Below are 13,885 nucleotides of genomic sequence, written 5' to 3'. Positions count from 1 at the left end.
TTTCTCCCAGAGAGTGAAGCTCATTGATGATAGAAGTGAACCGAGTATGCATGTCCTAGATGGATTCATCATCTTTCATTCTGAAAAGCTCATATTCTGTGGTAAGCATGTCAATCTTTGATTGCTTAACTTGTGTTGTTCCCTCATGGGCTATTTGGAGAGCCTCCCAGATCTCCTTAGCAGATTGGCATGGTGAGATCTAGTTGTATTCATCAGGACCGATACCACAAACAAGAATTTTCTTTGTACGAAAGTTCTTTTCTATGGCCTTGCGGTCAGCATCATTGAACTCCTTTCTTATTTTGGGATTGTTATAGCTCGGTCGCCACTGGTTTTTGTGGGGATGAAGGGTCCATCGCAGATGACGTTCCAGAGCTCTGAGTCTTCAGCCATGATGAAGTCGTGCATCATAGTCTTCCACCATCCATAGTATTGGCCATTGAATCTTGGTGGCCTATAGGTAGATTGACCTTCTTCGAAGTTTGGTGGAGCAGCCATGATGATCCTTTCTAGGTGTTAGCCTGATAGAAAGAATCTGCTCTGATACCAATTGATAGAATTTAAGGGTCCACCAAACTATATAGAGAACCAGGTTCTCTATTAGTTCCCACATAACACATGCACACTACAGTAGGTAAATGACACAAAGAAGTTTTACGTGGAAAACTCCCAGCTCACGGGATTAAAAATCACGACCTACCCTTGTAGGATTTCAACTTTACTACTGAGCAAACTTTTGATTACAACCTATTGTAATCTAGGAATTAACTTCTTAATCCCTCACTAACTTGTAACAACTCTATTACAAGCCACTTTGTAATAACTCTATTACAAAGATTTACAACTGGACTAACTCTAGCCAAGACACAAATACAAGGGTTTATGATTTACAAAGGTTTCCTACACAATGCTTCTAACTAAGCTAAGTAGGAATTACAAGTAAAGAGCTTTAACAAAGGTACAATACAACTAAGAAAATATAATAACTCAATACAGGAAACTGGTCAGTTGTTATGTTGTTCTTTGTTCTTGATACTCTTGAGAATCGCTTGCCAGATTGATTGGTCACTTGAGAGAGTTCTTGATGGATTCTTCAAAAGTTCAAGTGATGTTTTGTCTTTGGTTTAATATTAGTATAACATTGGTGACATCACTTGAATGATGCAAGCATGGATGATACATGATCATTCCCAATGAAGTTGACTGTTGTACTGTTTCGCACTGTTGCGTGTGCAGGCAGCAACTTTATAGCTGTTGGAGAGTTGACTAGTACGATCACCAGGGGAACTGATGTCCATCTGTTCCCCTTGTTAATTCTTTGACTCCCGAAGCGTTGATTTACAATTCCATCTTAAGTCTTGTTGTTTTCACATACTTGAGGATGTATATCAGGTTTCTTATCTAGTTCTTATCATTAAGTTTGTTAGATCATCAAAACATAACAAGGAACATATAACCTATCAGTTTGACATGCATGCAGGTACTACAAGCTCCACTTAAGCGTTTGCGGTAAGACATGTTTTATATGTAACGAACAAGAGAGGTGTAAAAACAAATGGGAATATAGGAGCTTTGGAAAAATATCTAAGGTTGTAAGTATAGCATTTTCCACACAATGAATACATTTTTCACACAATCAAGTTAGCTTAACATGCAGGTACAAGTCATAGAAAACATTTTATGATAACAAAAAAAAAAAGAGTAATAACATACAAGAGAAATTACTGATAGTGTAAAAATTCTTACACTGCTAATGCATATAACTTAAATTCTTATTTTATTAAATCCTTATAGTATATCGCTAATGTATATAGAGACAAGTTAAAAACTAAATAAATAACTGCAGTTTCTCATACTAAAAGAACAAAAAAAGAGACTAGAAATTTGAAAGTCTCTATGAAAGAAATGGTTCGATCACTTTTATTTTTTGTTTAACTGTTCAATGTCTGGTACTCACTAGCCCGACTAATTCTCTTAGTTTACTGGGATTTTGTCATCTCGATGATCTCCAGGAGCAGAATCATCATCGAAATACCTCTTCCAGAACCAGTGTTTCTTCCAAGCTCTTTCATTCATTTCATCAATAGGGATTCCTTTAGTCTCAGGGAGGAAGAAATATGCAAAACTTCCCATAATGACAATCCAAACAGCAAAGAAGAAGAAGATCCCAGATCTCATGTGGCATAACATTGTGAGAAAAGCTTGAGCTATAATAAAAGTGCAAATCATGTTCATACTCACTGCAAAGAAAAATCCAGCAGTTCTTGTTTCCAATGGAAAAATCTCACTTGGAATTAACCATCCTAATGGACCCCATGACCAAGCAAATCCACTCACAAAAACACATATCAACACAACCACAAAATATGCATAGTTCTTTGGTATTACATTTGTGGCTTTCAAATGAACTGCAAGAATTCCTCCTGTAACACACTGCAACAAAAACCAAAAGAATCAACAAGCAGAACAACAAGATTTACTTAAAACGCACAGAAAGTATAGATAATTTTTACACTATGATGTGGCAAAGCAATTTAATATAGTGCCAAAACAAGCAAAGGTCACGGTTCGAGTGTCTCACTTGGATCCACCAATATAATATTCAACAAGATTATTTTTGCACGCTTGATTAAAGAAAAAATACGAGCCAAACATGAATGTTTGTGCTGTGAACACAAGATAAATAAATAAATAAATAAAATATCTCATATTTAACAGTTTAAACTTTTATATGAGATCATATCATAATTCACTGACAAGTTGAATAATATAAAACCCCTTAATTTTAGAAAAATCAAGTCATACGTCAGAAATACCTTATTTCATACGTAATAATTTATGCTTTTAAATGATGTAATAGTTTCAATAATAAACTGATTAATTTAAAATAAAAAGTAATTTTCCTAGTCCTTTACAGGAGCCAACTGGACAGTGAGCTAAGATCAAACCATTTTTACTTTCAAAAACTCTACTGTATATTATGAATATGAACAGTTATAGTGTATATTTAGGTGATCTAATAGTATAAGAATAGTTCCTTTATACTATAAATTAAACTCATATTGAAATAATGGTTTACCTGGGCAACAAGCATTTGAACAGCAGCTTCAATAAGTAAAACTCTTCTTCCAAATTTATCAACTCCAAGTATTGCAACTATGGTTGAAACCACATTAACCATACCAGTAACAATAGCTGATAACAACGACGCCTTTCCGCCGAATCCCATCGTCTGAAATAATACAGGAGCATAGAACATGATAACATTTATGCCAGTAAATTGCTGGAAAATCTGAAGAATTGTACCACATATAAGTTGTGGCCTACTAGATTTGCTCATTAGATTTCTAAAAGGTTGTTTGATTTGTTGAGCTAATTCAGTGGCTTGTAAAATCTCTTGATACTCTTTTTCAACATCATGTACACCTCTAATTTTTCTTAAGGCTTGTTTGCCTTCATCTTTTTGGCCACGTTCAATTAGGCTAGTTGGTGTTTCAACAATGAGAAAAGAACCTAAGCCAAGAAATATTGCTGGAACTGCTGCACCACCAAGGGAAAATCTCCAACCATGTGGGTGCATTTTTGAAGTTACATAGTTGACTATATTGGCACATAAAATACCAATTGTGATCAGCATTTGGAACAAAATGTTGAGACCACCTCTGTACTTTGCTGGAGCTATCTCTGATATGAATAATGGCACTGCCTGCAATAAATGATATTTTAGTATTTGTAAATAATGGTATTTGCAATGACTAAATTGGCTATTAGTATATTTTAAAACATTGAACTTCAAGTTAAATACTCCCCTTGTTTCAATTTAGATGATACATTTTGCTTATCGAGAGTTAATTTGACCAAACTTTGAAGTCAAATTGGATTATTAGTTTAACTCAATTTTTAAAAATTAAAATTTAGATATTCAAAAACTAACAAAAATACTATAAGTTACAGTTTTTCTCATGTCAATATGATCAAAAAATATATTTTAAAATGTTAGTCAAACTTCACACAGTTTGACTTTCAATAAGCGAAATTCTGTCGTTTAAATTGAATTGGAGTGAGTATTGATTTTTACTCACAAATATTCAACTTTGGTTAAATGAAATTCATCAAGACAACTTTAACGTCTAAATATTCTTTTTCAACTTTAACTTGTTCTTATAACAACATTCGTATATAACAACCGATTTTTTTTCGGAATAAATTTTTATATTATATTATAATATATATCATCTATAACAGCACTTCACTATAGCAGCCAAAAAATATCGAAACAATCGTTGTAGTACTAATACAGCGCTTTCATTTACTACAAATAAGGACAGAAAATCAAACAAAACAGAGATTCGGTCATTAGATTCCTAGACTATTTGTTGAATATATAAGTGATAATTAATTAAATAAAAGTTACCTGATTGCCAAATCCAACACCAGCGCCAAGACAAAGGCGTCCAATGATAAGCATAGGCAGATTCATAGCAGCAGCATTAAGGATAACTCCAATAAAGAAGAACAAAGAGGCAAGTTGCATTGTAATTTTCCTGCCAAACCTCTTACAACACTTTGAGGCAAAGAAACAACATACAATTGCTGATAAGTACAATGAAGATGTGAACAACTGCAACATTTGGTTATCATATTTGCAGTAGTTGTCTTCTTTAGCCCTATGCTTTCTAACATAGACTTTTGGGAAGAACTTCTCCAAGAAATCATCCATTGATGTCACCCCACCTGCACAAATCCATACATAACTAGAAGTTTTATGTATGTAAAAAATATTTACACAATCAAGTCATTAGTTATACGTAAACTTTTTGATAATCATTAATTGATAATCTGGTAAAATTGATAAATACCTGCTAGGTTACAATTTTAGTATAAAAAGAAACTTTTATGCTGACACTATATATAAGTTAAATCCATAGACGTTATCATGCCACTTGACATGAATTTATCAAAAACCAAAAAAAAATATTTTTTTAATTTGATTTTATGTTCTATGCAGTGATGGTGTGAAAAAAATTGTATTTACATAATCAAATCACAAATCTCCATGATAATCATTATAACACGTGTTGTAACGGTTAGACTACACAAGCAATGTAAATTAAGCCCTGTTTGTCTATTAAAAAAAATTCCTTTTAAAAAAAAAAAATTCAAAAATGTGTTTGTCCATGAGATTTTGCAAGATTTTGAAAATTTTTTGAAAATGAGTTTTTGAAATTTGACCACTTTTTCAAAATGTTCAGAAAAAACTTTTTTCCCCATTCATAAAACTGCAATTATTTTCAAGTGAAATGTATGTCCAAACATAATTTTTAAATTCCAAATACCATTTTTCAAGTTAACTCCAAATATTACTTTTTCTTCAAAAATTATAATTTTTATGTCCAAACGCTTAATAAGTGTGTATAACTTAAACCCTTTTAATATTTGTATTGACCATAAATTCTCAACAAATTTTGCAAGAATATAAGTTTATTCACATATATTGTTAGGTTAAATTGACCTACAAATATTTCAAGCAAGAAGAGATTTTACCTGAAATTCCAATGTCATAGCCAAACATAAGACCACCAAAGGCTGCAATAATGGAACAAATCACAACCTGTCCAGTCAGTTTGGCAGGAAACTCATCATCCCCCTTGTCAAAGGCCATAAGAGGAGGCATATTTGGTTTCTCTTTTATGATTTGTTTTCTTCAAAAACAAAAACAAAAGTCTCTCTATCTCTCTCACACTTCTTGTTAATTTCTTACTTTCTTTTTGCTCAAAAGATTGTCAATGGCTTTTTCAAGAATCACAAAAGCGGCTGATAGAATATAGACGTGTATTTGTGTTTTACTAGAACTATAATATAATAACTGCATGAGACATAATCGCAGTATTTGTTCCTATTTTCCGAATGAGGATTTAATAGCACTTTTGGTCCCACATTGATTAGTAAATTCTGATTTTAGTTCTTCTGATATTTTGAAATGTGAACTTTTGAGATCCCTATGCTTGTGAAATCTTACAGTTTTAATGAATTTTTAACTGTTAAACTATTTAATTGTTCATATATTATGTTAAATTTATATTGTTTTTTATATTTTGCAGATAATTGTAGTTCTATCAAATAATCTAGATATAAGATATTTCTTATATTAAAGGGACTAAAGACAAACATTTTAATTAGTAAAAGATTAAAGGTGACTAGCCAAATATTAGAAGGACCAAAACGAGAATTTATCAGAATTTGTTGGTTTCCGATTTGGATTAATCTTCTTTTCCTTATTTTAGTGAAATACGATAACGACACGCAGCAAAAATGAATGAGTGGATAGACGTGTTGATTTAAGCAAACGAAACAGCTTAATCTTTCTAAATCTCCACTAGCTCTTAAACTCTAGTAACTAGTAAAGATTGGATAAATATTTTGCCCTCATATCTGATTTGGGATTTTTTTTTTTTTCCCCCTTGCAATGAGATTTTTAAATTTAAACTCAAGCTGGTTTTTTTGATACTTGTATACTAATATTCTTGCAAAAAGCATTCTTCTTTGTTTTTAGGGAACTATACACTTGCTCTTACTGGATTTGAAACTGCATCCTGGCCTTGATGCTCTAGAGCAAGCTTTTATCTATATGATGATAAAGACTCTTTGCTTCAGGTAAAATTATTTAGTTGTGTAAGTCTCAGTAAACAATATCAGGTTAAAAGAGTTGGTTAACAGTATATACAATTATTTAATTAGCGCATGTATGCAGTGTCAAACTCAGTGTATGCAAGCCAAAAGAAGAAATGCAACTCCAGTATGTAGTGTCAAACTCAGTGTATGCAAGTGATGGACTAATATAGGCGTCTGTTGTCGCCAGTATGTAGTCTTCAAGGATGGATCAGATTGGTTATGCCATAAAACGTATTTATTTTTGTTTACTTTTTTGAGTTCAACAGCTAGATCTAATAAAACTGAAAAGGTTTGATTTTTTGAAGGTAAGTAAGTAATATACCATTGCTAAAATTTTAGCACTGTTACTAGACAGAGGTAAATTAAATTTTTCTTTTTTATTTTGGGATTTGCTTATCTCACCTGTTTGGTTGGTGTTTCATGTATCATTGTATTCTGAATTTTTATGGTGAAGTAGAGAAGTTAACTAATATAATAACTAACAAGGAGAAAAGAGGGCAACATTTGAGTTTAAGATGGTATTACAAGTGGGTTTTAATTTGAAGAAATAAAAGTGCAAAGAGGGAAGTTTTGGAAGAGTGTTGGTCTTCTTCTTCAGAAGTGATACGATCCGAGATAAAACAAAATAGTAGAATATGAAAGCAACAATAATTGAAGCAAAACTAATGATATGTTTGATTAATATAATCAAAAGTAATCTGAATAATGAAATGTAGAAGAAAATCTAGAACCCTAAGTAAGCGTCTCAAACAACAATCGTAAAACTATTCGATTGCTTCCCAAGAACGAAAAATTAGAAACCCTTGATATAAAGGAAGGAGATGAAGATTACCCTCAAGAACCCAATTTTTGAAAACAGATAATCCAAAGTTGAACTCAAACCAAGAGGTTCCAAATCTCTCTCAAGAGGTTTTGTAACGACCCGATCGGTCGTTTTGAACTCTAGCGCGTCGTTCGGCGGTTTGAGGCCTTGAGTAGCTTCACTTCAGGTATTCTGACTTGTACGTGTGGTCAGAATTGAATTTCGGGAAATTCGGAGTTGATTTGGAAAGAAAATTCTAAATCCGGAAGCTTTAAGTTTGAAGAGTTGATCAGGGTTGACTTTTGAGTGAACGACTTCAAAATCGGGATTTGAAAGTTCCAATAGGTTCGTATAATGATTTCGTACTTGGGCATATGTTCGGGTTGGGTATCGGGTGATCCGGGGGCATTTCGGCGCTTAATATGGAAAGTTGGCATTTTAAATTTTTTAGAATTTCCCAAGTTTGGTTTGAAGTGGACTTTGGTGTTATCGATATCCGTTTGGGGTTCTGAGCCTTGGAATTGGTTCGTGTCGTGACTTATGACTTGCACATAAAATTTGGCGTCATTCCGGAATGTTTACGTATGATTCGGACGCGTTCAACGAAGGGTGAAGGATTGAAAGTTAAGAGAGTTTAAGAAATTGAGTTTGATCTTTAATTCTTGGCTTTGTTATTGTAATTTGAGTTCCGAGCCTTTGGACAGGTTTACATAGGATATATAAACTTGTTAGAATGGTTGAGCGGGGTTCCTCGGACCTCAGGTGAGTTTTGGGATGGTTCCGGACCACTTATAGCCCTTTTCAAACTTTTGATAACTGGTGTCGAGGGTGTGAAATATGATGGCGGAGGTTTGGACCACGATCGCAAAGAGCAAAGTGTTATTCCAGGCCTTGTGAATCGCGATCGCGGAAGGAAGGTCGCGATTGCGTAGAAGGAATTTATGTTGTTAGTGGTTTGACTTCGGAAGCATATATCTTGCAATCTATAAGGAATTTTGAGATGATCCAACAACAAAAGTTGTAGCGCTTTGAATCTAGTTTTTAAAAAGGTAAACCATTTGTCTTTGGAAATTTTGTACAAAATGTTATGGCCATTATACGGAAGGGTGTCTGTGAAGAAAAAAACACAAATTGTACATTGCAATCACAGGGTTTTGTCCGCGATCATGGTGAAAGAAACGTTGATGGAACTTTTGTTAACCGCGATCGCGTGGCTTATGACCGCGATCAAAAAGAAGAAGGCCTGGCTGGTGTATTAAACATCTAATTTCGGGATTTTGAGCTCATTTCTTCACTTTTAAGTTCTTGGAGCACATGTATAGGGTGATTCTTGAATATTATTTTCGCCATATATCATAAGATAAGTTATTCCTACTTGTTTCGAGTTACATACATGAGTTATATATGGATTTTAACATGAAATTTGATAGAAATTGTGAAAATTTTGGAAGAAAACCTAGAAATAATACTTTTGGATTTTGACCACGAAATTAGACATGAAATTGGGAATAAATTATATAATTGACTTCGTTGTGCTATGGGTAATGTTTATCTTCGAAAATCTTCGGAAGGGCACGTGGGCTCGGGGGTTAACTTTGCTGACTTTTCGAGCGGAGTTGAGAATTATTATGAATTGATTAATTAAGAGTTTTTGGGTATATTTTGATTGATTTGCATGTTGTTTGACTAGTTTCGGATCGATGGGCATCAATTTGAGGTTTTAGAGAGGTGTTGGAGCCGGTTATCAGATTTCGAAGCGAGGTAAGTCTCCTGTCTAACCTTGTGAGGGGAAAACTACCACCTAGGTGATGTAATTCTAATGTGCTACTAGTTGTGGGTGCTACGTACGCACGAGGTGATGAGAGTCCGTACGTAGTTAAAGCATGTTTATGTACGGGTAGACTTAGGACTTTATCATGTAATATTTGAATTATTTGAACTCATTTTTGCTAGCTCAATTAAGTGAATTTATAATTTAAATTGATTTAGGAATACATATTAGTTGTTGGCAAAATATTTGATAAACGATAAAGCGTATATCCACTTTATGCTCATGTACTTGTATTGTAAGCACGTGACTCGTAATTCGATAAGTTCCTTCCTTTCTTGTGGAGCGGGCCGAATACCTCGGTAGTATATTAAGATGCATCTCTGGTTCATGCTGGTCGACCCTTGACAGTGTACACACCACTTTGGATCGGGCCGTACGACCTCAGCATAATTGTGCGTTATATCGCTAGCAATCCGAATATTCGTGAGATTTTTCCTTCTATTAATGTTTGACATTTTATATGGTATTCCTTATCCGTTTGATACTAACACTTGATATATCTGAGCTGTTGAGATAAAATACGAGATTGAGAAATTTATATCTTTAAAAGAAATCTTGGAAGATTATGTAAATTACCGTCTTAACCCATTATTACTGTTGTGCTTCATATCGATCCATCGTCACTACTTCTCTGAGGTTAGGCTAGATATTTACTGAGTATGCGTTGATTTACATACTTATGCTATACTTTTGCACTAGATATGTAGGATCTGACAGGTTCATTTGGTGGTCATCTTGGCGCGTAGGCGCAGTTTCTAAGGAGACTTTTGGTGAGATGCCTTCCAGGCTACGTATCGCAGCCCACATAGTCTCCATCGTACTATTTACTCTATCCTGTCTTATTTACATTTCGGACAGATGTTGTATTATTATTGTACTCCATAGTAAATGCTCATGCACTTGTGACACCGGGTTTTGGGGATACTCTAGTGATTGATATGGTTCGGCTTAATATTGTCATCTTTTATTTTATATCTTACTAATATTTTAAGTATTCATGATTTTTAAATGCATTGAATTCTTTACTTAATTAGGCTTATGATTTTAAAAATAATAAAATAAATAATTAAGCTGATAGTTCACCCTTGGCTTGCCTAACGACGATGTTGGACGCCATCACGACATATAGTGGGTTTTGGGCCGTGACATGTTTCTTATATGAAAATATGCTAAGTGGTTAATCAAATAACCTTAGGCTATTATAAATACACAATGGGTAAAATAGAAAAAGTTTCAAAATTAAATATTCAAAAAAACTCGCCAGGCCAAACCATAACTTCAGCCCTAACCTCAATCATAACACACAGTTGAACCATGTCGAATTCCAGAAGCATATTTTCTTCCGCTCTTTAGGCCCTCTTGAACCGTAGTCAACGGTTGGTGAAATCGTGTCATACAATTTGACTTGGGGCCTTGATTCTTCAATTATCAAGACTCCAGACATGGTATTCTTTGCATGAATCCTCCAAGTGACTCTCCAAACATCTTCTGGTTAATTGTTGAAGATCATACATCTCCTTAGCATGCATCCGTCTGGCGTTCTTGTACTTGACAGTCCACTAGATAATTCAAGATAATCTTCAATATTCTCCCCTCTGTCGGGGCTATCTAGGATCATATCAAAAAGAAAAGTAGGAAAATAAAACTTGAAGATGAGAAGAGGCATGGAGTTACTGAAGTGGAAACGAGGAACGTTGGTAAGTAGAATAAGGGGTTCTATATATGGTGAAAGGTTCCCTTAGAGTTTTTGAAATTTTATGTTTTCAGGTTTTCTATTTCTGAAAGTACAAGAGGGGGGTGAATTATTGTCCGTTCTTTTTCTTTAAGTAGGTAGTTGACTGATTTTCCTGTTAGTCGACTGGATCTTGATATGAGGTAGATGTAAAAAAAAAACAGAAAGTAAATTGCATAAAGTAATGACACCATATGTTTTATACTGGTTCAGATTTAATGTGAATCCTACTATAGTTCCCTTGGGTTTCAAGGGAGTTCTCTTTTAAGTTCCTTGAAATCTTTGGTACAAGTGTATTGATGTGGTTGAACATACACCAACAACTTCTCACAGTGTAAGTAGTTTTCCTATTTGGATACAATGCCTCACCAGTGATTCTTTTCTCTATTTAGTCTCTCCACTTATTACACAGTAAATCTAGAGTAGACTACGATGCTTGTTCCGAGTAGAACAAAAAGATTGGTAATGGTTCGATCAAAGTATATTGTTTTCGTTGGACCTTGGACTGCATATATATGACTTGAGGGAGGATCTTATTTAATATGAGTAGATCTTTAAGAAATAGGCAACCCAAAGGAGTTGATCCTTATAATGAATCTTGATTGATTCCTTCCAAGAATAAAGTTGGAACTTTCCTATATTTGAACCCTGAAATGGCGTGATGACTGTTGCCTCCTTGATTGATGTAATTAAGTATCCTTAGCAGATCTTCTGTCACGACCCAAACTAGCCTCATCGTGATGGTGCCTATCGCGGAACTAGGAAAGCCGACTCATTCACAAAACAAACCGATATTTTCATTTCAAAGAAAATTTCAAGGCTATTTAACATAAAAATCTTCATAAAAGAGTTCAAATCAAAACAAAAGTGCGGAAAAGAAAAGCTCGACATTGGGGTGTCACTAGTCATGAGCATCTACTACAATTTGTCTGACAATATCGAGACTAACATAGTCTGGAAAATAGCTAAATACAACTAAAGGAAGATAAGAGGGAGAAGAGCAGGGCTGCGATCGCCAGGCAGCTACCTTGCAATCCCCGAGAAAATCTGCAACCGGAATAATCAATAGTCGCTACCTTGTCCAGCTACACCTGGATCTGCACACAAGATGCAGGGAGTAACGTGAGTATGCCAACTCAGTAACCAACAACAGTAAATAAAGACTGAGAAGTAGTGACAAGCAGTAATGCAAGTAAAGTTCATAACACAAAAATTAAGTAAGACACAACATGCTTTTAAAACCAGGGTTTGAATCAAATCAGCTCTTTTAAATCCTATTGTAGAAAAATCATTTAAAGACATCTTTCAATAGTTTTTCAAACAAAGGCTCAATGCAAAGGTGAGAAAAATAATAAAATCATAATCAGCCACTCGGGTAACATCACTCATATATATCCTCTCGGGCAAACCTCACAATCACTCGTATACAGCCCCTCGGGCATACCTCACAAGCACTCGTAAATAGCCCCTCGGGCGTACCTCACCATCTCTCATGCCTTCCAGTCACTCATCACTCGGCACTCGGCACTCGCACTCAGTAGGTACCTGCGCTCACTGGGGGTGTGTACAGACTTCGGAGGGGTTCCTTCATCCTAAGCGCTATATCAAGCCAAATCATGGCATAAATCAATCAAGCCCTCGGCCTATATCAAACATATTGTGGCGTGCATCCCGATCCCATAAATATCCTCACAAATCAGGCCCTCATCCTCACTCAGTCACAAACCTCTCAAGCCACTCGGGCTCTCAGTAAAAACAGGGTACTCGACACAAAACAATATTTATATGCATCAAAACAGAGTAATAAAACTGAGTTATTCAGTAAACAGGTATAACCATGACTGAGTATAGATTCTCAATCGAAAACAATGAGAGGATAGTAAGAAAAAGGCCCCTAAGGGTCCAAACAGCACTGAAACAAGGCCCAAACGTGGCATTCCGCCCAATTTACAGAAATTCATTTCTAAAACTCATAAGTATCATATAGTTTCAACAAAATATGCAACTTTACAGTTGCTACGGGACGGACCAAGTTACAATCCCCAACGGTGCATGCCCACACGCCTGTCACCTAGCATGTACGTCACCTCAAAATAGTAGAATGATACGAAATCTGGGGTTTCATACCCTTATGACTAGATTTGCAATCGTTACTTACCTCAAACTGATCAAATCTCTACCCCGCGATTCTCTTGCCTCTCGACTCGGCCTCCAAATGCTCCGAATCTATTCACAATCAGTACAATACCATCAATATACGCTAATGGAATGAATTCCACAAGAAAAAGTATCAAATTAGACCAAAAACCCGAAATCGGCTCAAACCTGGCCCCGGGCCCACGTCTCGAAATCTGACAAAATTTACAAAACTAGAAAGCCCATTCACTCACGAGTCCATACATACAAAATTTATCAAAATCCGACCTCATTTGGTCCCTCAAATCCTTAAATCAAACTCTCCGAAATCCCAAGTCCTAACCCTTCATTTTCACCCCTAATTTCCACTAATTATATGATTAAGCAACGGTAAATCACCATATATACGAGTATTAGGGCTCAAGAAACTTACCTCACTGATATCCCCTTGAATCCCTCTTCAAAATCACTCCCAAAAGCTTCAAAACCGACTGAAAATGGTGAAGAATGGACCAAAATTCGCGAAGTGTGCAATTTATACTATTTGCCCAGGCTTTTCGCACTTGCAGCCAATTCTTCGCGCCTGCGGGACCGCACATGCGGTCAATTCGCCGCACCTGCGAAACTCACTTAATTCTTTAGCCTCCTCACCTGCGCCCAGGCCTCGCACCTGCGGGCTCGCAAGTGCGACCAATCCTTCGCACCTGCGCTC

At 35.4% G+C, this 13,885-nt stretch overlaps 1 protein-coding gene across 1 annotated transcript; it reads right to left on the bottom strand.

Annotated features, from left to right (window-relative positions):
- Positions 1-1,721: 1,721 nt before the first annotated feature.
- LOC138906773 (sugar transport protein 8-like) lies at positions 1,722-5,857 on the bottom strand. Its single transcript, XM_070196365.1, has 4 exons — positions 5,545-5,857; positions 4,415-4,734; positions 3,080-3,706; positions 1,722-2,433 (listed from the first exon to the last, which is right to left on the bottom strand). Exons 1-4 carry the CDS (start codon positions 5,672-5,674, stop codon positions 1,975-1,977), a joined length of 1,536 nt encoding a protein of 511 aa, XP_070052466.1. The 5' UTR covers positions 5,675-5,857; the 3' UTR covers positions 1,722-1,974.
- Positions 5,858-13,885: the final 8,028 nt, after the last annotated feature.

Source organism: Nicotiana tomentosiformis, chromosome 2, assembly GCF_000390325.3.
Source record: "Nicotiana tomentosiformis chromosome 2, ASM39032v3, whole genome shotgun sequence".
Lineage (NCBI taxonomy): Eukaryota > Viridiplantae > Streptophyta > Magnoliopsida > Solanales > Solanaceae > Nicotiana > Nicotiana tomentosiformis.
Note: the sequence above shows the minus strand (reverse complement) of the source record. Positions and strands in the feature narration are given on the sequence as shown.